This window comes from Augochlora pura, chromosome 7 (assembly GCF_028453695.1).
Source record: "Augochlora pura isolate Apur16 chromosome 7, APUR_v2.2.1, whole genome shotgun sequence".
Lineage (NCBI taxonomy): Eukaryota > Metazoa > Arthropoda > Insecta > Hymenoptera > Halictidae > Augochlora > Augochlora pura.
The window spans coordinates 6469260-6493702 of record NC_135778.1 but is presented as its reverse complement, the minus strand read 5'-3'; the positions used below and the strand labels follow the sequence as shown (position 1 = coordinate 6493702).

The 24443-nt window shown below is 41.3% G+C and overlaps 3 protein-coding genes across 11 annotated transcripts in view; 2 read left to right on the top strand and 1 right to left on the bottom strand.

Moving 5' to 3' along the window:
- The first annotated feature begins 99 nt into the window (after window positions 1-99).
- Window positions 100-11102, top strand: LOC144472198 (protein nervous wreck). Of its 5 annotated transcripts, XM_078185064.1 has the most exons (24): window positions 100-323; window positions 4576-4673; window positions 5396-5441; window positions 5540-5625; window positions 5692-5836; window positions 6001-6137; window positions 6229-6292; window positions 6377-6505; window positions 6604-6726; window positions 7001-7104; window positions 7183-7327; window positions 7414-7491; window positions 7548-7599; window positions 7725-7828; window positions 8036-8189; window positions 8273-8445; window positions 8791-9103; window positions 9190-9404; window positions 9491-9590; window positions 9662-9811; window positions 9909-9940; window positions 10026-10385; window positions 10488-10598; window positions 10671-11102. In XM_078185064.1, the coding sequence occupies exons 1-24, from the start codon at window positions 303-305 to the stop codon at window positions 10674-10676; spliced, it is 2946 nt and encodes a 981-aa protein (XP_078041190.1). In that variant the 5' UTR covers window positions 100-302; the 3' UTR covers window positions 10677-11102. The 5 variants fall into 5 exon arrangements, with proteins under 5 accessions (XP_078041190.1, XP_078041189.1, XP_078041188.1 ...); XM_078185063.1 differs by having other exon boundaries at window positions 103-323; window positions 10488-11102; XM_078185062.1 differs by having other exon boundaries at window positions 106-323; window positions 10026-10598.
- On the bottom strand, window positions 10902-14629 carry Scu (hydroxysteroid 17-beta dehydrogenase 10). Of its 3 annotated transcripts, none has more exons than XM_078185068.1 (4): window positions 14507-14629; window positions 13398-13541; window positions 12094-12258; window positions 10902-11854 (listed from the first exon to the last, which is right to left on the bottom strand). In XM_078185068.1, the coding sequence occupies exons 2-4, from the start codon at window positions 13404-13406 to the stop codon at window positions 11261-11263; spliced, it is 768 nt and encodes a 255-aa protein (XP_078041194.1). In that variant the 5' UTR covers window positions 13407-13541; window positions 14507-14629; the 3' UTR covers window positions 10902-11260. The 3 variants fall into 3 exon arrangements, with proteins under 3 accessions (XP_078041194.1, XP_078041192.1, XP_078041195.1); XM_078185066.1 differs by lacking the exon at window positions 14507-14629 and adding an exon at window positions 13616-13747; XM_078185069.1 differs by lacking the exon at window positions 14507-14629 and adding an exon at window positions 13613-13746.
- Window positions 14630-16392: 1763 nt separating this feature from the next.
- Window positions 16393-24443, top strand: part of Pkn (serine/threonine-protein kinase N) — a 54506-nt gene continuing 46455 nt past the window's right edge. For 2 of the 3 annotated variants that reach the window (XM_078185287.1, XM_078185285.1), the window contains exon 1: window positions 23303-23569. In XM_078185287.1, coding sequence (XP_078041413.1) covers window positions 23477-23569 — 93 coding nt within the window. In that variant the 5' untranslated portion in view covers window positions 23303-23476. Of the gene's footprint in view, window positions 16733-23302; window positions 23570-24443 lie in introns of those variants that run through there. The other variant, XM_078185286.1, reaches the window with a different exon arrangement.

Here is a 24443-nt window from a genome sequence, read left to right as displayed (position 1 = left end):
AGCCGAACCGAGGACGCGTCGAAGAGGGTTGAGAGAGGGTGCGTGGGAGAGAGGGAGATCCCGAAGGCGTATCATCGAGAGGACGCAGGCGCGTGTGCGATCAATAAACAGGCTAGTTCGGTTGAGGGCAGGAGAGCAGTAGCGTACGAACACGCGAGCTGTGAAGAGGGTGGTTGCGCGTTCATTGTTGTGTGTCGGGTGAGGCGTACGAAAACAACAGAGCACCCCTCCCCGGCCCGGACGGTGTAAAACGGGCTGCCAGCGGTGAGGCTGCGGAGCAGGCCGCTCAACGCTCGTCCAGCATGCAACCACCACCAAGAAAAGTAAGAGAAGCCGAGTCGCCTAAGTCAACCACATGCCAGTCTATTCTATCTATTCTGGAATTCATACATCCGATCGTTACCAAACTCCTTCTTCTGCACTAAACGTCTCAAACCCCGATCTCTGTCCTCTTTTCGCGTTACGCTCGTTACATTCTTCTTCCGAGCGGACCCCGTGTGCGCGCGCGCTTCCGTCGACACCTAAGGAGTCTTCGCGGACCTCGAATCGCTAGTCACGGGTCCCCGAGAATCAACGAACGAAATTAACCATCTCTTGTACACCGTGAAAATCGGTTGAGAAAAATTCGGTCAACTCTGCGAGACACCGCGGAGAAAAAAGAACGAAACGTATCTCGCTATTAGAGGAGAGCATGGGTTTCGGAAGATGTCACGCGACGGCAATATCATGGGGATTCGACCCACTCCGTCACGTCTTCACCAGCGATCGAGACGGTCTCGTATCGATCTCGCCCCGCAGACACGTCTTACAGAAAAATTGACGTAAAGCTAGCTCGAACGTTGGCCACGATGGGAAAATCGATGCGCGCTGTGTTCAGGCCCTCGTTCACTTGCTCGCTTACTCTCGAGCCTATATGCCAAAAACTGACACGAAAATCCATGAAACAGACCAAATATTCGGATTAATAACCTGGGAACACCGCGCAGACATCATTTCCGCCACCCCGATTCGAGGTTCCCGTAATCATTGCGATTATACGCCGCCTTCAGCGAACCGGTGCCTGCCGAAATTCTGACCTTTCCTTATATAACAACGCGTCCGGCCGTCCATCCAAATCGATCCTGAATTTTGAATGTAGGACAATTTTCGGTAGCCATGTTCCCTCGTAATCAGAGCCTCTCGTGCTATCGAGTTTTCCGAAATGCTCGACGCTTGAACCGCTCTTCGATCGATCATTTACATTCCTCCGGTCGAGCCGAGGCTACCGATTCATGGTTAAACGATCTCGCAGCATCCCTGTGGAGTATCGTGGTCCGACCATCGCATCAAGGGTTAGCTCGCTTATTCTGCGAACCAGGGAACAGAAGCCCTCGAGTGCAACGGGCTTGATTAAAGGATCTCCATGCTGCACTTTCCTCGCGCAATAATGCAGCGTTCATTATGCATGCTGATAACGATTTCTTGTCGAGGCTTAATTTTCCTAGCTGTAACGCGCTGTTTGCTGCACCGATACTTTTCACATTCGTATAAAGAACGGTTCTGGTTTCATTGTTCAGAAATATTTTTTAGAAACGTAATCCTTCTTTATAGAAGCTATCGATTTCTTATTTTCCGGCTGTTTAAAAGAAGCACTGAAATCCACTGTGATTTTCCCTATGTTACTATGCAATTTACTACTCGGGAAAACTACTATTCATTCCGTTTTCTGTCATCCACGGCTGTCGTTTGTGCTCGGGTGATGAACATGAACGTTGAAATTGGGATTGCATACCACGTTTCATCGGTACCTTCTCATTCAAAGAAAACACGTAGAGTTTGCATTAACATATTACACTTGATCTTAATCGGATAGAACTGTTTTCGGTTTACGATCATAAACGGCAATTGATAGAAAAATGAATTGTCAGATATTTATTCGGATTCTATCTTCCGTATAAGTTTCATTAATACTAGAAAGGCTACTTGACCGACATCCCTTATTAGTTACACATGGCGAGCGAGGTTGATGAAAGAAGTAGCAGTCCTTGGGAGGATCATGCAGGCCGGGTCCCTGTGCCTGCGAGGGCAATAAAATTTACTGACCTATTTGTCGGGTTACGCGACCCGTCCCTTAGCCCCTCTATTCCACGACAATAAAGTTTCGTAGTTAAAGATCCGGGGATTCCTGACCCACTTCCACTTGTCGAATGCTAGTCACCCGATAAGAATCCAGGGAGAGAGAGAGAGAGAAGAGAGACAGACAGAAAAGGAGAGAGAGAGAAGAGAGACCCTCCCCGAAGGTTGAAAGACAGAAAGAGATACGCGAAAAAAAGGAACGCGAGAACGTTCTCCACGTCGATGCGAGTTTGAAGAACACGCTTCGACTCCGCTCCTCTCGCCACTCTGTTTATTCTTTGCACTCGGAAGATTTTTACGCTGCCTACGGCCGATTTCGGTGTTTGCCGAGTCGGTTCACCCTCACGCGAAGCGTATTCCACCGTAGAACAGTTTCGAAACGAGGCCCGCTCGAAGATGAAAAACGATATTTGTTCGGTAGACGAATCTTTTCTGAAGGAATCCTCGCGCAAGGACTGGCTGCATCCCTTCCTCATCCGGAGCCGGAAAGGCTCGGGTGTCGGGCTCCGCGATCGATAGAGGGCTTTTTTCAAAGTAATAAATGTCTTTGTCGCGGGTGTCCCGGCTATAAATTTCCTTTAGCACGGTCTTTTATCCACAACCTGAAATTCTTCGCTGTATCACGCCACTTTGTCGTGCCGGCCTGTTTAAAAGCCCGACCTTTCCGTCTCTTTCTCCACCCTCTCTCTCTCTCTCTCTCTCCTCCCTTCCTCATTTTCTCACTCTCAAATTAAAGGAAAATTAATCGAGGACACAGGCGCAACTCGTCGAGCTGTGCATTTGATAACTTGAGAAACGACGTTTCGCCTACCCGTTTGTTCGCTCGTGGCTGTCGTAACTGAACTACTAAAAATGGACTTTGTGAACCGAAATGCATCGAGTGCCCCCGAATTTGTCGTGAAACAATTTGTCGTGTACGCTAAGTTATCGCGTTTCGCCGGTGGTGCATTTTATTTCCGACATAAACGAAAAATAATTTATCAACGAACGGCGAACGAATAAAGACAGTTTAACGATCCGCGTAACAATGCCTGGAATCAGCGGACGCGCACACAGCGATTACGAGTTCGAGTCTTTAGACCGTGGACGCATTCAAAAATGCAACGTCTGATGTTCAAGGCGAATCGATAGACCTGTCAGAATTTCAACGCGATCGAACGGGGTTACCCTTTTGTGCGAATTGATTAGCAGCGATACGTGCGCGTCGTGTCGTTGCGTCGCGACGTACCACGGCAGGGACTGTCTGGCCCAAAATCTACTATACTACTTGAAACTTCCCTTTATTATCAGAATTGGGCTAATTCGTTGCATAAATAGAACATCGAGCAATTATATGAGTGAGCAATGTCTTGTGTAACATTTACAATGAAAATAACAATATCAAATTTATAATTGAATTTTCCATATTAATTATAATAAAATTTACAATATCAAATTTATAATAAAAGTTACATATTCGTGAAGATTCCAAACAAATTTTAACAATCATCATTTGAATCTTCGTCGTTCCTTTTTTTATTAAATTGTTAACAGAGAAGTAGTTTCGATAAATGTTCTCAAGTGTTTTGACAGACAAGTGAGATTCTCATGCAATGTATTTAGTCTTCTATTTGTTTATTTTTTACTAAAAAATATATAACACGTTTTATTCGCTAAATATGAAGTTAAATTACGCGTGAAAACAAATGAAAAGCACAGCAATTGGACACCGTACGACCGACACCATTACCCTATCAGTATAAGTTTTACTGTAAAAATTTTATCTTGATAAAACGTTGCTCGACGTTGCCTAGTAATTATGGAAGAATGTGGAGCGGGTTAACAAAGACCTTTACATTTTACCTTTCCTTTGGTAATGTATTCTCGCTTAAAAAGCCGATATTTCGTATCGCGCAACCCAATGGACTGGTAATTGATTCACAAGCCACTTAATATCTAGAAAATTCTATCGCGTCGGTGTCCAGAAAGTAGATGTTTGCTTATTGCTCGTGTTCGTAAGGAACCCATTGATTTTCCGTGAAGCTCGAGTCGCATGTTCGAACATCGAACGTGTTCGCTCGGACGGGCGTTGATCAGAGTTCACGAGGTCAATGCGAGCCTCGATGCGTAAAGGGATCGCCGATGCAGCTGCATGTACTACAAAATTGAACTTGACTTCGAACAACGTCGCCGTTGATTAAAGCGTCACCCTTGTTAGTTCCCCTGACCGGTAATTATCGGATGCCGTGCAAACGACCAATAATCGAAGCGGAAAGAGAGACAACCTTTTATTTTCCACCCACTGCGCCATACATTTTTCTTCGCTGAGAAACCGAGAGCTAATTTACAAATCGTGTTCTTGCCCCGTTAACGAACGCGTTTCGTCTTGTCTCGTCGCGCCGCGTCGCGTCATTATTCAGAATTGTTATGCGAAGCAATTGCCGATTCCTCGATTCGATGAAACGTTCTCTGTTCCCGCAGGGAAATTACGCAAAATTTCTGAAGAATGTACACGCGGAGCAGGCGGCCAAGTTGCAGGCGAAAAATCAGCACGAATGCGACCTTCTGGAGGATATTCGGTGAGTCCCGTAATTATGTAAAAGGGGATTAGATAAAAGACCTCCAAACACTCTACGCCTCCGGCGTTTCGCGTCATTCGCGTCTTGTCGCGTAAGCAGTTTCTGTTCCTCTTCGACAACGACCGTACTTTTACTTTCCAACGGGAGACAAGCTCGCTTCGATCGCATTCATTCTTGAGGGAGGACCGTGAATCGAACGCGCTCTGCACGCGGCGCATCCCGACATTGGTCAGAAATTTTCGATCGATTCGGCGATCGCGCGCTCACCATTTGCTCGACACCGCCGCTTTGCGGAGCGTCTTGTCTTTTGTCTGTTAACGTCATTCGGAGTCTCTTTCGCCTAAACTCTATGTCGCAGACCGTTGACGCCCCTTGGTTGGCAAACGATACGTACGATGACATAGGAACCATGTTTTACGATACGCGAGTCGCGCCGATATGAACGCCTGTTTCATTAATCCACCGATACGTCGGGCAGATACGACACACAGATACGTTTGACCATTTAATGCGAAATTGATAGCTCGACTGCGATTGTTTACGCATGCCTATTCATTGCGTAAGGATTTAAAGAGACTAAAGCTGGCAAGCATTTTATTTCCTCCACTTGAACCGCGTGCCGCGATACACAGGGATAAAATAGTAATTTCAGAATAGTTATTTGAAATTGTAATCCGAGAATTTAATACGGACCTTATCGAGCTCTATCGATTCTTTTTCAGCAACTTTACGATAAAGAAATCGGCGATCGAGAAATCCTATTCGGAGGTAAGTAGTCGCGGCTACGAATTATGATATTCGGCTTGGTTCGGTCTTGTTTATTCGATGGACTTTCGGTGAACGTTTGGTAAACGATATTTTTACAGGCGCTCCTCAAAATATCTTCTGCCTATTTGAACAAGAAAATCCCGTATATTCCGGACCTGAAGGTCGACGGCGGAGACGAAAAATGGTAAGGTCTCGTTTGCCGCGACGCTTGGACGCTCGATAACACTTCGAGTCGTTTGAATCGTTTCAGGAACATGTGGAATGTTTGGCGGACCGTGCTGGAGGAGAACGAGAAGCTGGCTAGAGCTCGGCTGGCGGCCGTCGAGGTTTTCCAACAACAAATTGCCGACGACGCCAAAAGCTTGAAGATGCACAAACTCCAAATTTCAAAGAAGGTATGGTCGATAAAACGTGTGCATAGATGATTTCCAACAGTTCTGAAAGTTTAAGGTTGAAACTGCAATCTTTTGTTAGTACTTCAGGACGTCTAGATTTGTAAAAGCAAATTATTGTCTTGTCGCGGACAGTTCGAGGATTAACAGCACGGATTCTGTTTCAGGCGATTGACCAATTGATGATAGTACAAAAGGAGCTGCAAATGTGCGTGCAGGATGTGGATAAAACGAAGAAATTGTACTTTGATGAGGAGCACAGTGCTCACGACGTCCGGGACAAGGCAAAGGACATCGAGGAAAAGTACGTGTTCATTGAAACTCTATGATTCATATCAATTTCATGATCGATTGATAAGCCTAACAATGCTGTTCGCGCGCTTGATGATTTTCAGATTAAAGAAAAAGAAAGGATCCTTCTTTCAATCGATAACGTCGTTGCAGAAGAACAGCGCAAAGGTAGAATGAAACAAATTAGCAACACAGCAGTAAATAATCGAATATTTACGATAGTGTTTGCATTAAAGTATCGATGTTCCACAGGTGAGCTCGAAACGCGACGCCTTGGAGGAAAAGTCAACGGGAGCTCGGAACGATTATTTACTTAGCCTCGCAGCTGCGAATGCCCATCAAAAAAGATATTTTGTAGTCGATTTACAGAACACCATGCAGGTCGGTGGATTCGATTCCTTATGCTTCCCTCGACCTTCGACCTTTGCCATTTTTTACGGAACCATAATATTTTTCTTGTTTGTCGCACGTTTGAACAGTATTTGGAACAAGGCGTTTACGATAAGGTAGCCGAATATTTAACACTGATGGGTCGTACCGAACTCTTGACCTGTCTGGCAACGCAGAACAGCTTCACTAAAATTCGTGACCAAGCGCAACAAGTGAGTAACCTCATACGACACACGACACAACCGTCATGGAAAACGTTGATTTCAACCACTGCCAGTAGAATCGATGAGATCCGTTCCTCCTCCGTTTAACAATTACCGTGACAAGACAGTTCACGGTCGATGCGCCGAAACTATTTCTTCTTCGATCCATATAGATTCCATATAATCAAACGTTATACAAATGCACACTTGTCGAGTCAATGGTTTGTTTGGTGGCACGTGACGGTAAGCATGAATTAACCCGAATTCCCACATCGTGTTGCAGCTCACCAGAGAATACAACATTCAGTGTTGCTGTTTGTACTATCCTGTTTTGAAGCAGCATATAGAGTACGAGTTCGAGTGTTGCGACAACGATCCGGTGGATAGGTCCGTGAGTCACTTAATAGAATCGAAGCACGATATTTCAAAACAACAATGACGGTGTGAACAATGCATTGTTTGCAGGGTAACCGCCGATCACTCTGCCGCGGCTACGCTCGGTAAAGAGGCTCGTCGCTGGTCGACGAGAATAGCGCGTGAATTAAGCAGCATCCGAGAGAACAGTAGGAAATTGCAGAATTTTATGCAGCTGAAAGAGTCTGGACAAAAGGTAAACTAGCTCGACGATCGACTCTGTCTATGAACCATTTGATTGTACTCAAGAGAACGGCCACTTTGCTAATATCGGTTTTACAGACTGATCCAAACGATCCGCAAGGTCCGGATTTAGACACGAAAATGGACGAGCTGAAGCATGCGATACGACGCGCAGAGGTAAGCTTTTCGGGAAAATTAACATTCTCTTTCTTACGTGTTCTCTTGTCTATCAGACAGCTAAGCTGAAAGCAGAGGCGAGAATAGAATGCCTTCGGAACGGTGGAGGTTCGTAAATCCGTTTGTCTACTCGATTAGTAGTTTTCTGATTAATAATTTTACGTGTCTATGTCGTTAATGATTTGCGTCGACGCCGATCATCATTGCAACCGTCGCTCTCATTGTTTCTTCAGTGAACGTCGACGAATGGCTCCAGGAGGTCGAGACATTAAGCGTGCAGGACATGCCACGCTCGGCCAGCTCCCTCTCCGTGAGGACGGACGCTTCTGGAACGGCGGTACTGGAATCCTTATTATCTGCTTATAAATTACGCTAATCCGTGGATGCGAATGCCGATATCTATTTTCTTATTTCCTTTCCATCATATTTGCCATACGACGTACCTAGCTAATCTTGACGTAACCTTGCCATACGACGTACCTAGCTTTGTTGATCGTCCAATGAATAAGAACAATTAAATTATATTGTTTTCGTCGTGGTACAGGAACATCCGTCCTCGGACTCATTCTATGACAGCGACGGAGACGGTGGAAGCGACCTGACGACCGTCGAGCGGCCAGGCAGTGGAAAGAATACTTCTCAGCAGGAAGAAGAGCCTACCGACGAAAGACAAAGGCACGACAGCGAGGAAGTTGATGGTGAGCGTGTAAATCGATACGGAACGTATACGTAGAGTATACATATATTGGAATACGAATTGTACTTTTTATTTCTGTCGCAGCGTTGCTCGAGCAAGAGAAACAGCGAATAGAGCAGTTGACTGTAGGATGGGACGATCCAACGGCTGTAGACTGGGACAACGAGGAGAAAGACGAGCAGGCGGAAGTTCATGAAACAGACGAGGCGCCTCCCGCGCAACCGATTTACAAATGCACTGCGCTGTATTCATACATGGTATATTGGAGTTTTTGCGATCATTATTAACACGTTAAGTGCCGCATATCAACTCTAAAAATTCCCATATCAATGAAGCCATTTAATTAATGGAGTCGAAGGCAGGAAGTTAACATTTACTGTTAATAAATCTTTAGTTTAAATAAAATGTTAGTTTAATTGCTAGGATTCTAAAATTCCTAGTAATATTTAATCTGTTTCATGCATTGCAATAAAAATGAATTTCAAAATCTAGTTAACCATAAGCGACACTCGTGTGTGACCAATGTAGCACTCAACGTCTTAATTTAACTGTCAGACCGTGAGTCAGGAATATTACAATCGTTGATGTGAGTATCGTTGCAGGCGCAAAATCCAGACGAATTGTCGATTGTTGAGAGCGAACAGCTCGAAGTTGTTGGCGAAGGCGACGGGGACGGTTGGTTGCGAGCTCGCAATTACCGTGGCGAAGAAGGTTTCGTTCCTCAAAATTATCTTGATGTCGAGCGTGAGCCCGAAACCACTTCCGGTTTGACTTCCCAGGGGCCGGGACTTGTCCATCAGATATCCTTCTCCTCGGTGGATTACACGATCGACGACCACGACGCGGTCGATCCTGACGCTAATCTGCAACAGACTACTGTTCCGGAAACAGCTATTGTACAAAATCATATAGGAGGTAATTGCCAATGATCCTTCGGTCGATGTCAAGTTTGACCTTTCGGTGGATCGAGTCCTAACTAACCGGAGGTTCTTGTCGTGCAGAACCCGAGCAATTCTGTATCGCTCTTTATGACTACGATGCTACGTGCGACGAGGAGGTCAGCTTCTACGAGGGCGACGTTGTCAAAATTCTGAGAAAAGATCCACATGACGTTGACGACGGCTGGTGGGAGGGAGAAATACGCGGGCATCGAGGATTATTCCCCTCTTTAATCATGGAACCGTGCGCTGCCGATGGATCACCTTTAACCCCGCAGGTTACATTACGATCGTTTAGCAAACCCTGCTGTTGGATCTACTCGATGTTTCTTGATTTGAATGAATTTCGAAATGTTCTTTTCAGGAGAACATAACACCACCGAGCTCTGCGCCTCCTGTATTCACCCCGCCCGAAGTTCCGGAGTTTTTCTTGGAGGACGAGTTGACGCAGGGCATGATGAAAGGTGCTAGCACTTTGATCGTAATCGAAAAAAAAATAATTGGGAATTGTTGTATCAACGTATTGTTGTTCCAGTGAGCGCAGAAGTGCAGGAGGCCGAGCAAGTCGCTAACGCGGCCGCCGAGCAAACGCAAGACGGTTTCGTGATAAATCTTTCCAAGGACCAGAAAAGCCATTACGGCTCACAGTTTGAGGAAGACGGGTCCGAGGGGCCTGGCATCGTAGGTTAGCAGAACTGATTTTGATTCTAGCTACCAACTAACATTTATTACTATTATTTCGATTTAATCCGTGACTGAATTTACACAAAACTGCCGCTTAGTTGTGCAAGTATCGGATGAATCTGGAATGAAGGTAAATAGAAAATTAGTTAAAGAGAGAAGCGAACAGAACGCGTTGCGTGATCGAAATCTGTTAACCATTGCTGCCGTATTTTCAGACAGATGAGGAGAAAGCGAAGCCGTCGGTGACCAGCGAGAGTACCGACGACCAATCCAAAGATGAATTTGGATTGGGTGTTGCTCAGATCGTAATCACGGCTGCGACCCCAATGGAGGAAATCGAGCATCCTTTCCCCGGGATAGAGGAGGCTGCCGACGACACGGTTAAATCTACCGAAAGCTCCGAAGGTGGTGACCTCCCGTCCAGCGCTACTACAACGGACATGAACGAAAGCGACTGCAAAGAAACCACCGTTATCATGGATGAGAAAGAGGATCAAGAGACTACCGAAGCACCGGAGGACATCGAAGAAAAGTCAACGGTGGACGATTTACCGGCGGATTCGGCACCATTTCCGGTTAGTAGCAGTTCCGGCAGCGAGGCGGACTCGACGACTGGGCCGAGCACAGGAGAAAATTCTCAGTCGATACCGTCTCGCGGCACGGTGATTGATGTACAGGAACAACAACAACTACAGCAATTAGAACAGGAGCAGGAATTGGAACAACAACAGGAAACAGAAACAGAAGATGTCGAGATCGTGCCGAAGAAAATGGTGATGGCGGGAAGGGCAAGTATTCCAGATGAATTACAACCCGATCAGTTGGAGAAGCTGCAAAATCTGAAAGAATCGAATGCCTAGGATTGACTAGACCTCGGAGAGGATCCCGATTATCCTGCCTTAACAAATAAACTGGCTCTTCCGAAAAATCATCAAAATAAGTTTCAGCATTTGCTGGAATTCTGGAAATCTCCGGAGGTTATTGGGAGGAAAGACTAACCGGGAAATAATCGATAGAAACGGGGAAACAGAAAAAAGATACTGAGCAAATTTTTATGTTAATACTATGTACACAACCTTTTTGCTAGACGATACTCTAGTGAACTATTTAAAACAAAAAAACGAAAAAACAAATGAAGGGTGTTGCGACTTTTGCAACATATTTACAAGACGTTAATTGTACAGAGCCATAAGGTAATAAAGAGAATTGTCGATACCTATGATAGATTGGAAACGTTTAGTTGTTCGTGTACATTTTAAGAGAATTATAATGGTGTTGCATGTACTGACAAAGTTATTCGTTTTTATTTCTCTTGCATATACATATATTTCCGTATATCTTTTTATTTGCCCTGTGTTATATGTTTTTTGTTTCAATAGAAATGTAAAGAATCCCTGATCCGATCTTATGTTCAGACAATCACTCGACGTTTGCCTGCTCGCATAAATCCTTAAGGCTGCATCCTAAGAGCACCGTCTAATCTGATCACTTCTCCATTCAGAAGAGGATTCTCGACGATATGTTGCACCAACTGAGCGTACTCGTCTGGTTTACCGAGCCTCTTTGGGAACGGTACCGTTTCTTTCAAGAATGCACGCACTTTATTTGGTAATGCTTGCAACAGAGGTGTGTCCATTAAACCAGGCGCTATAGTGTTGACGCGAATCCCAACCAATGCCAAATCACGGGCTAATGGTAGGGTCATGCTGACTATCCCACCCTTACTCGCAGAATACGCTGCCTGACCGATTTGTCCGTCGTAAGCCGCAACACTCGCTGTGTTGATCACTACTCCACGTTGTCCGTCCGCGTCCGCTTTGTTCTCGTGCATAAGCGCTACGGCTAATCTGATCACGTTGAATGTACCAATCGTATTTACAGAAATTATTCTTTCGAAATCTTCGAAACTGTGCGGACGACTTTTATTGAAATTGTAAACCTTGAATGCGCAAGCTACTCCTGCCGCGTTCACCAAGACATCCAACTTCTCGAATTTATTCTTTGTTAGCTCTAACGCCTTCAATACATCCTCCTCCGACCTCACCTGTAAACAAACAACTTTCTACAGCAACATCCTATAAATTGATCGTTGTGTAATGGTCATGATAGCTTGGTTTGATTTGTTTACAGAAATGATATCGACATGAACTATCGAAATATCAGAAAATATGTTGTTTTTCTAGAACTCCAAACATTATTCCTTGTTCTTTCGAATGCTAAATTGTTTACCTGCTCATGTACATTGTATATTTTGATACTAGTACTATTTTGGCAAACACTTACATCCATTGGTGCAAATGCAGTTGAACTTCCTAATTCATTAGTAATATCTTTTCCCTTGGATGTAGGTAAATCAGCGATAACAACTTTGGCACCTTCTTTTACGAATCTTTGCACGGTTCCCAGGCCTAACCCAGAAGCACCCCCAGTTACAAGAGCAACCATTCCCTGAAAAATACATGTCAATTAGCATATTTTCAAGTGAACACTTTTATATTCGTTAATCAATTTCGAATCTGCACAAAGACTGTTATTTTAACATTAAATTATATTCTGTGCATGTTACTAAATGTATACATATATATACAGATATACAAATGTTTAATATACAGTACTTTTAAATTATCTGTATGTTATACACAATATGTTTTGCTTATTTTATTCATTATCTCCTTGCATTGTTAAAAATATTGGAGAAACAACAATGGATAAAGTAAACACAATGACATGTGTATCATCTTTTTCTAAGAATGTTCATTATAATGAGAAAAGTATACTCATCAAATAATAAGAAAGACATTATATGCGTAAACATAGTAAATAACGAAACATGGACCAGTCACTATTAATTGTTATGAAACAACTTTTAAGATTGTCAATTAATCATTGTAATGTTTCACATTTCTTATTCTAAAACATGGAAATTAAGAAGCAAAAAGCTTCTTCATTGAAATAATTACTTATACCTATTACTTTACATCGACAGATCACTTATTTAATACCATTCTATATTATGTTCTTTCATAATTACTACATAATTATTGTCAGAATAACTTCCCTATCAAATTATTGTTTGCTATAACAAAGAGTATAATAAACATTCTTCATTGTAATGTGACTCAATGTTACAGTAGACCATTTGCCCATGTACATACTAATAAACTGTTTCAATTTAAATACAATGTCTTTAGAAGAGTATGTATAATGTACAATGTCCTTACATTTTTGCAAAGTAATCTTATCATGTACGATAAAATATGTGTTTTTATCATATATATATAATTATGTTTTATATATAATTATCTAATCAAATTAATTGAACAACAATTTATATTACAGGATATAAGAGCTCACTACACAGAACTATGTTACAGTATGTATGGTTTTGTTAATGAGCAATTTCGAAAAGAAAAAGTATTTTTTCTATGGACATGAGTTTAGAAACATAAGGTTATATGCATATATAAAGTAATATAAAATTATATACCGCCCGCATACATTACACTAATGTACGTGTAATACACGCATTTCATATAATATGCAATAACACAAATTATAGTTTTTATTATAGAAACTGTAACACTAACCTTCAACATTTTGAATAATTCGAAAACAACGACACACGGAAGAACAAAGTAGAAAAGTATTGGAAGACTCAGTTAGAAAGGACGGTAGCTCGTTTGGTGGTTATAACGTGCCGGTTCTCGAAGCCAAATGAGAGCTAACAGGATCTGCAAAACAATAAAGTATCCAGATAATACATTTACTGAGGAGAACTTTGGACTGTACGATTGTTCCCTACCACCTCATGAAATTTTATCGGCAAACCATTTGCTGTGACAAAACAAGCAAGTAAAAGAAGGCAAGTCAGCACAAGTGAGCTTTAGTACACATGGCTGGTTTTGGTATTCCTTTTCTACTAGATCTGTGTAAGTGTAAATATATGTACAATGTGTATCTATGTATACTAAATAAGTTTGTTGTTTTCACTACTACTACGAAAATTTTCTTAAAAAAAAATTATTCGTACGATCAAAATAATTATAAAACAACATATTAACTTCATGAAAACTGAAAAGTCGTTATTCTTATTGTTATAATTCCGCTGCAAAGGTCATTAAGATGATATAAAAACCGGCTACCTTATGTTCTTGAATCGTTATCTATACGTTGATAACTTAAAATAAAATATGTATTAGTTACGTCATTTTTCGAGGTAAACATGTTTATTGTTTAGAAAATACGTATTTTCGAAACTATACGAAAAAAATGTATTTTAATTCATAACGTACAAGACTCTTTCTTCTCCATAATAACATAGGATAAATTTCTAATTTACATACTGATACTTTGTTAGTCATACATGTAGAACATATTATATATATATATATATTGTGAACAGTTTACGCTTCAACGTTTATAAACATGTATATACATAAATAAATACTCTTATTTGTGAAATTAATGTACGTCATACTGATAGTTTTAATTAAAAAATTGTTGATAATTCAGGTATAAAATGAAATACACGTATCTTTCTCATTTTTAATTAGATTTGTTTAAACTTAAACGCAATTGACTAATGATAAAGTAGAAAACTAACAATAATAATATATAGTAATAATAGTAATATATGGTAATAGTAGTAATAATATATAGTAGTACATATGTACATCATTCTAAATTAGTAACTCACTATACATGTAGCAGTGGAACCTACTCCTGTAGAAAGAAAACGAGACACGATAGAGAGAAACGACGCGATACGAATCAAATTCTATGTGTGGTTGTGCACATGGATAGGAAACCTAGCTTGTCTTACATTGCAGTGCTTGTGGCTTACTTTTCCTGCGCACACATTCGGTTGGCGCGCCATCTAAGGCACCCATCGTGAAATTCTATTTGTAAAGAAGCTTCAACTTTTAAATAAATGAAATATGTTGCGTCCAATGTATTAACGAAAGCTGTTCAACGTAACTTGAGGTAAATATGTTTCCCAATATGTTCCCCATCTCTGTCCGGCAATCATTTGTGTGGTAATCTATTTTTTACTTAGGTGGTATCATTTTTAACGCTGCAATTTCCTTCGATTGTTTCAAGTTGCAATAATTTTATTTCGAAAAGATTGATTTTTTAGAACACGCAATTATCATAACAAGAATGTTATTTTTGGAGCGATGTAAGCTATGTTGTTCACCAGTGTGATTTATTCTACATGTAGTTGTGCTGATTTCATGCTCTCTTCCTTAGTCGCTCTTTTCTTTCTTTTTCTTTCACTGTTATGGCAGTATGTATTGTCTTACCAATATATTACCATCCAATCAGAGCAACGAAAATTTCTATGCTGACCCTCGCTAACGGATCAAGCTATGACCTGGAGGTGTGCAGAAGTAGTACTCACTACTGTATATTGTAAAAACTAAAAAACATATGTGCTCGCGACGCGATGGTGGCGGTTCGTAACGAGGAAAAAATACTCTGGAATTGCCGCGCGCAATTCAAACTAACAAAATGTTTTCTACATATCCCTATAGAACATGTATTAGCCACAAGTTTTCCTTTATTTCTTTAATTTCTTATTTCTATTGTAATATAAACAATTGTACATTGTGCTGTAACAGACTTACTTACTATCTAGTCATTACCTCAAATTAATTACCTGATAACCTGACTATCGGAATTAACCTAACTATTATGTGGATAATAGTGCGATTACTTAATTGAAGTAATAAATTAAATTTTTATTCGTTTGCATAATAGATACTGTTTTATATGGATCATTTTATACTGAAATATTTACATATGTAACATAATGATATGATAAATAATGAAAATATCAGTGGTCCGGATAATCAAGGCTCCACTGTACCCAGTTTTTCATTAGGTAATTATAATAAGTTCCTTACGCATTGCTATTACCGAATTATATTTATTCCATCTCATAGTCATAAAATTTGTATTAATTCGTTTTCAGTTACTGCATGTACTTTCGACTTGATTTTTATGATATATTTCTAATTGTTCTGAACTCTTGAATGTTTAATTTTTTAGATGTGTATTTAAAGCCATTAGAACATTGTTGGTTACGCGCCAATTTCTCCAAATTTTAAAATGCGAAATTGTAGTGTCTGACTAGGCTGTGCATGCCTTATTCGCTTTTGTAATTTCGCGCACTACTTTCACCATAGATGTATTACGATTGCATATAAACTTGTTATATTTTTGCACGATCCAGCGAATGGCTGCGTGGAAGAAGATGCCGTGTAAGGGGTTCAAGGGGCCCCTACCGTTGACACCCGTAGAATAGGCTTCCCTTACCTCTCTCTACTCTTAAAGGCTGGTTTAATCGTATCCAGTAGTTCTGTTGAATGTTAAGTAATTTAGTACACTACTTCACATATGCACCAAAATTCAGTTGAATAATTTAGTAAAATAGTTTCGTTAGTTTTGTCTGGGCTCCCCCACCTCTCGATTAAATTATTCATTATAGGTGTCTGAACCAACCTTAAGCTTGAATATTGCGGAGATAGAGTGCGCGCGTCATCCGTCCACGATTGGCCCGGCGTTTGACCGTCGCCGTCAGTCGTTAGTCTGGTGCGGTGGAACGTGCTCGTGTCTGGTTACGTTTAGTTTGCGAGCCGCGCGTCTTTCATTCATCGCCACTCTGCGGTGTAGTAGCAACCGTGTCGCATCCCGAACCGCAGATTCTGTCGCGAACGGTCCCGGTTTACGGATGTACGAGCCGGCGTTCTGCGATTACTGAGATGCGGACACTCGCAGCCGAACGGTCGGTGCAGCAGCGTACTTTCCGCGTGTAAACACACAATGGACATGGTCGTCCTGTGCACAAAGGACGGATAGAAAGCAGTGAGTGAGTGAGTGGATTATAGTGTCCAAGATGGCGGAGTCAAGCTATTATCAGGTGAGTCGCAGGTCCATCCACGCTCTCTTTACGAAATGGTGCGAGGGTTTATCGCCGACCAGACCCAGTTCTTGTAGCCGTAACCAAAAATCCTTTGCGTACCCAATCGAGTCTGTTCGGCGTCGGTTTCTCAGACTCCTCCTCATTGCCTTACGTCCTCGGCGACGCGCTCTCTCCCACTTGTCTCTCCGTCGATCTCGAGGAAGGTGTTTTCCGAAGAACTATCGAAGGATCCCTGCGAAATCGCAACTATCGACTCTCAAGGATATAGCGGAGCCAGGAATCACCTCTTCATTTACGTTACCTTCCGTCACGCTCTTATTTATTTGAATATTCTTCTTCCTGGTTTTGTATTTACTGGCGATAGTGGTTTCGAGGGGATCCCTATTTCTCAACTATCGCGGCGGGAATAGGTTTCGATTGGTTTTTATGGCGACGTGAGTGCCACAGCCCGAAAATTGCCCGGTTACAGGTTAACCGAGGCGCGACGGGCATCCGCGCACCTGATATCCCTTGCGATCCGTCCACTGTGCTCCTGAGAACTTTCCAAACAGAGCAGTAGCACCTGTTTCGGTCGGCAAGTGGTATTTCTTCGAGGTTACGGGAATAGTCTCTCGCGGGCAGCGTTTATCAGAAGCGTGGTCGAGTAACGCAACGGCCGAGGATCGTTCTGACAGAAGGCGGCCGATCGCACACGGCAGCTCCATTACGCGGCGCTGCGCTGAACGCATCGCAGCGATCAAGTCTCCGCGTCGAACGCCGCAATGTCGCTGAAATCTCTTAATATCTAGCCAAATATCACACTTCCAATTCTACAATGAATTGCCAATAAAATATTTTTTAGAAACTGAATTTTTAGCAGCAAATATTTTACATATTCCCTTCGCTAAAATCGATTACTATTAGATATGTCATGGTATTTTATGATTTATATTTATTGGTCAAATGAGTTGAGAATTACTATCATAATGACATTGATATGGGGCATGTGGAAGTTATATAAATGGTTATTTGAAAAATTATTCAACGTTGCAAAAACATTTAACATGCGTGTGGTTTTATTTAATTCAAGACCACAGTTAGTGCTTCTTTTTTATTATCGTAACATAATATAGTGTAGTAATTACTTTTATTATAAAGTAAGAATACCCCTGTATTGCACACATTAATCTTTAATGTAGAGAAGGTATATGATCAATAACTTTGCGGTTAATTTTAAACAGAATATGTTGTTGAACTGTTTCCAATTTGTTTCTGTATTTGAATTATTTTTGTTTCTAGTTCATATTTAATTTATCCATAGGGCACTTAAAAGTAGAGCTTCCAGGGGAATCCTTTAATTTTAATTCAAAATAATAAAATTTGTACGTATGGAAGCAAGAGATTTGATATGTTCACTGATAAAAGTGAGGTGCACATGTATTTTACATGTTTACTTATACTTGAATCTAAATTCCGTTTGATACAATAGCATTATCTCATAGTAATCATTTTATGATTAAAGAATGATATAAATTGTTTTCTTTTTGTTTGCCCAAAATTAAGAATTTCTTTTCGTGGCAGTATATTTCCGTAAGATTCAGTGTAACGACCTCCACTTATACTATAGACTTTTGGATAATAAACAATTACAGATTTGTAAAATACTATTATCAAAGAATGTTTAGCTCCTCCCAGTTTTCACAAAAGAACATGCAAAAATAGAAGTTCGAAAGTAAATTCTACTATCTGTTTGTAAATAATTATCGAAAATAAAGAATCGAAAAAAAACATCATGAACATATTGAACGCTCATGAACGGTGGTAACAAGCACAACCATTGAGCTGTAATATAAATCTAAAATTAAATGTACAAATATATACGGTATCCTTGAGGAGGTTAAATTAAAGGTAACTCGAAGACGTAAAAAGCCAATTTCCGGTGAACTGTGCGGTTCCATAAATTCACAGGTTACTCATACTCAATCCCAAATACGTGCTATTTCCAACAAGATCCCCGATAATTTCTAGGCACCGTGTCAATATTTATTTGCCCGATTATTTATCGTCGAAGGTGTTAAGCCACGTGCCTAAATATTTTTGGCGATACACGATAAACCACGCTACATGTAAGCGACTTCCGGCCCGTGAGAACACAAGCCATGATCGTCACCCTGCGCCGCTGATTGTCGTGCAAATTTGCACGACTTTCGCAATTCGCCTAACGGATGCTCCGCGCTGTGCGTAACCCAAAAATAAAATGGTACACGTCGACGGGACACCCGCGCGCGCCTAATCCTCGCGTTCTATTTTCCCGCGGCGATTAATCATAACGGCACAGAGCCCGGCTATGATTAGAGCTCTCTACTGGCACAAATTTTCCATTGACGATACTCTTCGATTTTTGCCACCCCCTCCGCGAAAAACAAAAAGACAATAATCCCGGAGTCCGTTTTTTAATGTAATTGATTAAATCTTGCATGACAGGACTGCGGTCCATTTGGACCCGGAGCTATACAAATATTGAGTAAAAGTCTTAAGCAGAACACATAATTGTTTTAAAGATTCAAACGTTGCTAGATCCCCTACATAACGAATTTTTATTAGGTCCCGAAGGGACTATTCTCTGTTAGGTTGTAACATAAATTGGTCCCGGTTTTACAGTTTGTCACAAACTTATTAAAATTAAAAAGACTCTCACAGGAGACGATGAAATAAACTTTAATTACAATAAACATCTATGTATTCGTAAAAAGATGTATAAGCAAGACACATACCATGAAACATTGGAAGCATTTAATATATTACTGATATATTATTGACGACCTACTAAAATTATAAACAGAGGAAATAATTTTTGTATTTAATCTTAGAACGAACCTGTGGGATTGCCAGCGACCCCGTAACATTTTTAAATTGTCTGCAACGTGTGAATAAAGATCCCAAAACATTAAGGTTTCCCTTGTCTTCTTAGCTTATGCCATATTTTATATTTTCAACTTGTGCCATATTTTATTTTGAAAATAATAATATTTCGATTATTAAGATTTTATTATGTGTCGCCTACAACTCAACACGATGTTACTTATGCTTATGAAAAATAGAAGGGGGTCGTTCTAGGGTTAACACCTGTCTCATGGAATCGTTACAAACAATATTCGTTTTGCATAAAAATCCCCAGTCTAACAACAAGAACGGTTTCAAGAAGCTCAAGTCTAAATACGTTTGGATAAACATGTCTGTTACTTTTAGAATTCGCTAATGTTAAAAGCAAAAAAAAAAGAGAAAAATCGAAATTACGTTACAATTTTGTAATTGTAGGAGATCGTGTGGGATTGTAATATCATGAGAAAATCGGGGCTCGCGTGGGCGTACGTTCCATTGATCACGAATGAACAAAATCGTGGAGTAACCGAACAGGTATACGCGACATTACCCACCGACCGGTGAACACTTCCGGTCACGGCGATATTTCGTGGTGGAAAACGCAACGAGTGTTGACCTCTGCGGATCATTATGCATGGCACACATATTACGGAATGCATGGAAATAGCTCGTGGCGTCAGTGTGTCAGACGCACACTAGGAAAAACAGCGGTCGTGTGCGCGGGTTCGTTGCTTCTTCAAATCGTTCCCCGCCCGGTTTTATTGCCGGTTACGAAAATCGGTGCGGTGATCCGCAGACCCTTGGACGAAAACTATGCTGATCGAGGGAGATGCGAGCGACTGCATCGGGGCTTGGTCGGTCTACGCGCTCTGCCAAAGAAAATAGTGATAATTATACCGTGCGGCGAGAATTATGCGCAGACGATGCGCCCCGGTGTAAATCGGCGTTCCTTTTCGAAGGGGGCTTACGCAATCAATGGATACTTATTGGGTTCCGGTGATCACTTGAACATCCTTCTTGATGACAGTACCGGCATCCTGCAAAATAAAATGTGATTTTTGTTATAAATTGTATAGTATGATCTTTGGCAGAGAAAGTGAAATTTTACGCCGATATTACACATTTTTTCAATCTCCTTAACCTGTTAATTGGGGAATTAATTTCCGTTTAATTCATTTCAGAAGGGGGACTTTTTACTGCGAGTAAGAGACTATTAAAACATATTTGGTATATTTATATATCAGAAATAATATAATCTTTTTTTGGTTTCTGCTTAAAATATTAGTAAAAATATAACAATTACTTTAAGTCCATAATTATGTACGGCAATATAGAAGCTCGTGAAATTCCAAACTTCTAAAAAGATACGAAAATCTCTGAAACGGAAGAAACCAGCCGGTGCCAATGATTCCTACCATTGATTGATAAGCGATGCGCGTACTATCGCCGAGAATCATTGCACGGCCCGTGAGTCATCGAACACAATCCGAGTCGCTTACATAAGCGTATTTCACGTTCTGCCCGATACAAATTATCAGCGTTTAGCGTTCGATTATCAAGCGAATAATCGTCGGGACAATGTCGTAGGTGGACCGTTCGCGGGCGAACGGGCTCGATGAGCGTCACTGTTATCATAGCTCGCGATAAGAGATAAAAGAGCATCGGCGAAGACGGTCTTCAGTCTCGCACGAATGCTCGGATTTGTTCGACGCGATGCCGTGATTTGGAAAGAAAATGTAAATCTAGAAACGTTTCGCGGAAAATCGAGTGGGGTGGTGATTGAAAGGGCAGGTTGATTTGGCGGCTCCGGCTGCCAGGCGAAAAGAAGTTAATTCGCGGTGAGATAGTCGGCAAGATAAAAGCCGACACCGTCGCGACAACGCCACTTTTGCTGCAACAGGTGGTCGAGAAGCGTTACACCGATGGGACCGAGTGCATCGCGAGTTGCGTCGAACCTTCGTTGCATACGCTCCCGAGACTCGCGTTTCCTACGAAATATAAAAGACTGCTTGAACTAATTGCAGACGCGATATTACTGAATTCTGGTAGGACTGGTCTGGTAGGTTGTAGTCGACGAGTGTACCGTAGACATTTTTATTTCATTTTTGTACCGCGATTAAGCTATCGATGGATTGCGAAATGATACACGTCTTTGAGCATATTGTAAGACAGAAGTGAAATAAAAGTATATTCTTCCATTTAAATATCTTAGTTAGTCGAATGTGATGCGACTGCATTTATGCATTTTATTATAAACGCATAAACTTTGCAGTTTAATCGTCAATAGTTTTACAAATGTTTTCTGATTATTTCGATTTGATTTAATTTAATATGTAATGGTAGATCGTCGTTAGTGCCGCGTCATCTTTATACGGTTCTGTTTTATATAATAATTTTTTACGGTTCTTTCACCTGAATTACGTAAGAGCGATTGAGGTGTAAGGGCGAGGTGTAGCCAAAGGCTGTTTCGAAACCCGACCGACAATTGAAACTAGGTTAAGCTGGTCGAGCCGAAGGAAAAATGATTTCGTGGCTGAGTTGGGAAAATAAGCTCGAATCAAGTGCGTCTAACTATTTCAATGTTCTCCGATATTTTCCCTGTTGTTAGATACAATTATCAGGGCATATTTCAGAGGAAAATGCTGCATTAATGAAAACTTAATCAGAATTTTCTGATTGCTCGAACCGTACGCTACAGAAGGTCGAATCGATTCCAACAAAATTTCCGATAGTAGATAACAGCCTGATATTCCATTGTTGCCGGTAAGATTATGGCGTTGTAACCTTTCGATGTAACCAATGAACTATAAGAAAGTTAAAAATCGGACTTATCAGTTACTTCGTGTTATGTTAATTAATTCTGGACGGCCGGCGTTATATTCGGTATCTCGAATATCTCGAGAACGGATTAACTCGTTTCTGCGATTACGGTATTGTTTCGATCGGTATTTCTACCTGCGCGGCTTTATATACGCAGTATTGTTTTGCGCCGGAGCCGCAGGTTTCGGGAACTCGTATACTATTAGTTTCCCAGCCCGACTAATCCGGGAAAAATGTATCGAAGTGAGAAAAGTAATAAACGTGGGATCTAGATTATTATAACATGGATGCTGTCAGATTGATGATAAAATATTGTGTTTTATTAACGAGTATCGTCGCGTAGCCCAATTACTTCGTATTTCATAATTGACTCTCCTGATCAATTTTCTTGCGGTTTTTTATTGTTTCATGCATTCACGTCGAAAAAAGTTGTTCCAACGCTCTTGTTAGTTAAAACACAGCTATTCTGTTTGTTTTGGGTAACGAATGTACATATTTGCAACCTGATAGACATAAAATCAACAGTCGTCGGTGCAGCATTGACGCAACTCAAACAAGCATCGAATCGATCATAAAAGCACGGTATCAGTCGTTTGATACACGGTGAACGAGCGTATGAATCATTCGGGTATTATTTTTTTTTTCACTGCAGTTCCGATAGGAGTCGATGAATCGAATCTTAGGCGCGATACTCGCAGGTGCACGGAGTAAATGCACTTGGTCCCATCGCCGGCAGCGTGCACTCTGGCCGGAGTGATGAAGCATAGGTCGATTGGATCTAATCGTGCTCGTTCGTTTCGATCCGATGGCTACGACGAACGGATCGAGCGAAACGCTATCGAAAGCGATCGCCCTATAGATTAATAGAACGGTCGATTAACGAGCCGCGATAATTACCCGTGTTCGTTATCGCCGGCTACTTTTGACACCAATGAAAACTGACCGCCGTGTTTTTGCGCTGGAAACGCGAATTCCCGTGACCGTAAAAAAGCAGAACGATAAAATAAAGCGGAATTCCGCCGCGTTATTTATAACGTCGCAAGCCAGCACTGTTGAACAATGTCGTTTATTTCGGTGCGAGGGATGGGAAAGAAGTCGAAAAGCTGTGGACATCTGCCCGCTGCCATTTGGTACTGTGTTTCACCGTGCGCGGTATGTTGCTAAAATTCTTCCCTACATTTCTCCATTTTTTCTCATTTTCATTCAGCACTCCTACGAATATTTACGTCGCCTGGTGTGAGATTGTTAACCGGTTAGCTGTTTTCGACGAGTATAGTCGTCACGAAAAAATGACAATAATTTTTGGTGTGACGAGTATACTCGTCGTGCATAAAAATTTGCTGTTTCATTTACAATTTTGGCGAATTTAAAATATATTCGTAAAAAATAGATAAATAATTGTTTTAAGAAAAACTATTTTTATCGGTTGATAAAGCTGGTTAGAGAATTGATCATTTTTATTAGCTAGTGTAATACAAATACTTTTCATATTTTTTAGAACCTTGAAACGTACGTTTAAATTTGCTGCTACTAATTATCTGATTAGTAATTATTCTAAAATTCAATTCAGGAAAATCTTTTACACGATTCCCCATTATTAAACGGCGTGGTAACATTCTCTGAAAGTAGTTTCTGGATTCCATTCTCCGTGATTGCTCTATGAAATTCGGTGTCAATCTAACGATCCGTATCCGACGTAATTCCAAGACTGAGGCACAGAATTCTCAATACGCTGGCAGACTGATTTTAATAGCGACGTTTCTGCAGACTCATAATGCAACGTTTGATCAGGAGCGCCCGGTCACCTGTAATTGCCCGAAAAACTAAGTTTCATTCGAGTTAAGTACGAACGAGCAGGCACGGAGAAGCATCCGAAACGGATGGCGCTGTTAAATTTCGATCGTGCCTTCTTAACTGATTGCATATTTCGATCAAGGTCGACCGGGAGCCGTACGAATCGAATATTGATCGATTAGCGGTATTAATAGTTCGATCGGAATGTGCTTGGACCGTCGATCCCCGGGGT

What these genes read in the sequence shown, in the direction of transcription:
- Scu (XM_078185068.1), bottom strand. An exon ending in CTGCATTTGCACCAATGGAT is followed by an intron (nt 11,855 to 12,093) that starts GTAAGTGTTTGC and finishes GTTTGTTTACAG; the next exon opens with GTGAGGTCGGAGGAGGATGT.
- LOC144472198 (XM_078185061.1), top strand. Translation starts at nt 303, where the DNA reads ATGCAACCACCACCAAGAAAA. An exon ending in GCAAAGGACATCGAGGAAAA is followed by an intron (nt 6,138 to 6,228) that starts GTACGTGTTCAT and finishes GATGATTTTCAG; the next exon opens with ATTAAAGAAAAAGAAAGGAT. An exon ending in GATCACCTTTAACCCCGCAG is followed by an intron (nt 9,405 to 9,490) that starts GTTACATTACGA and finishes TGTTCTTTTCAG; the next exon opens with GAGAACATAACACCACCGAG.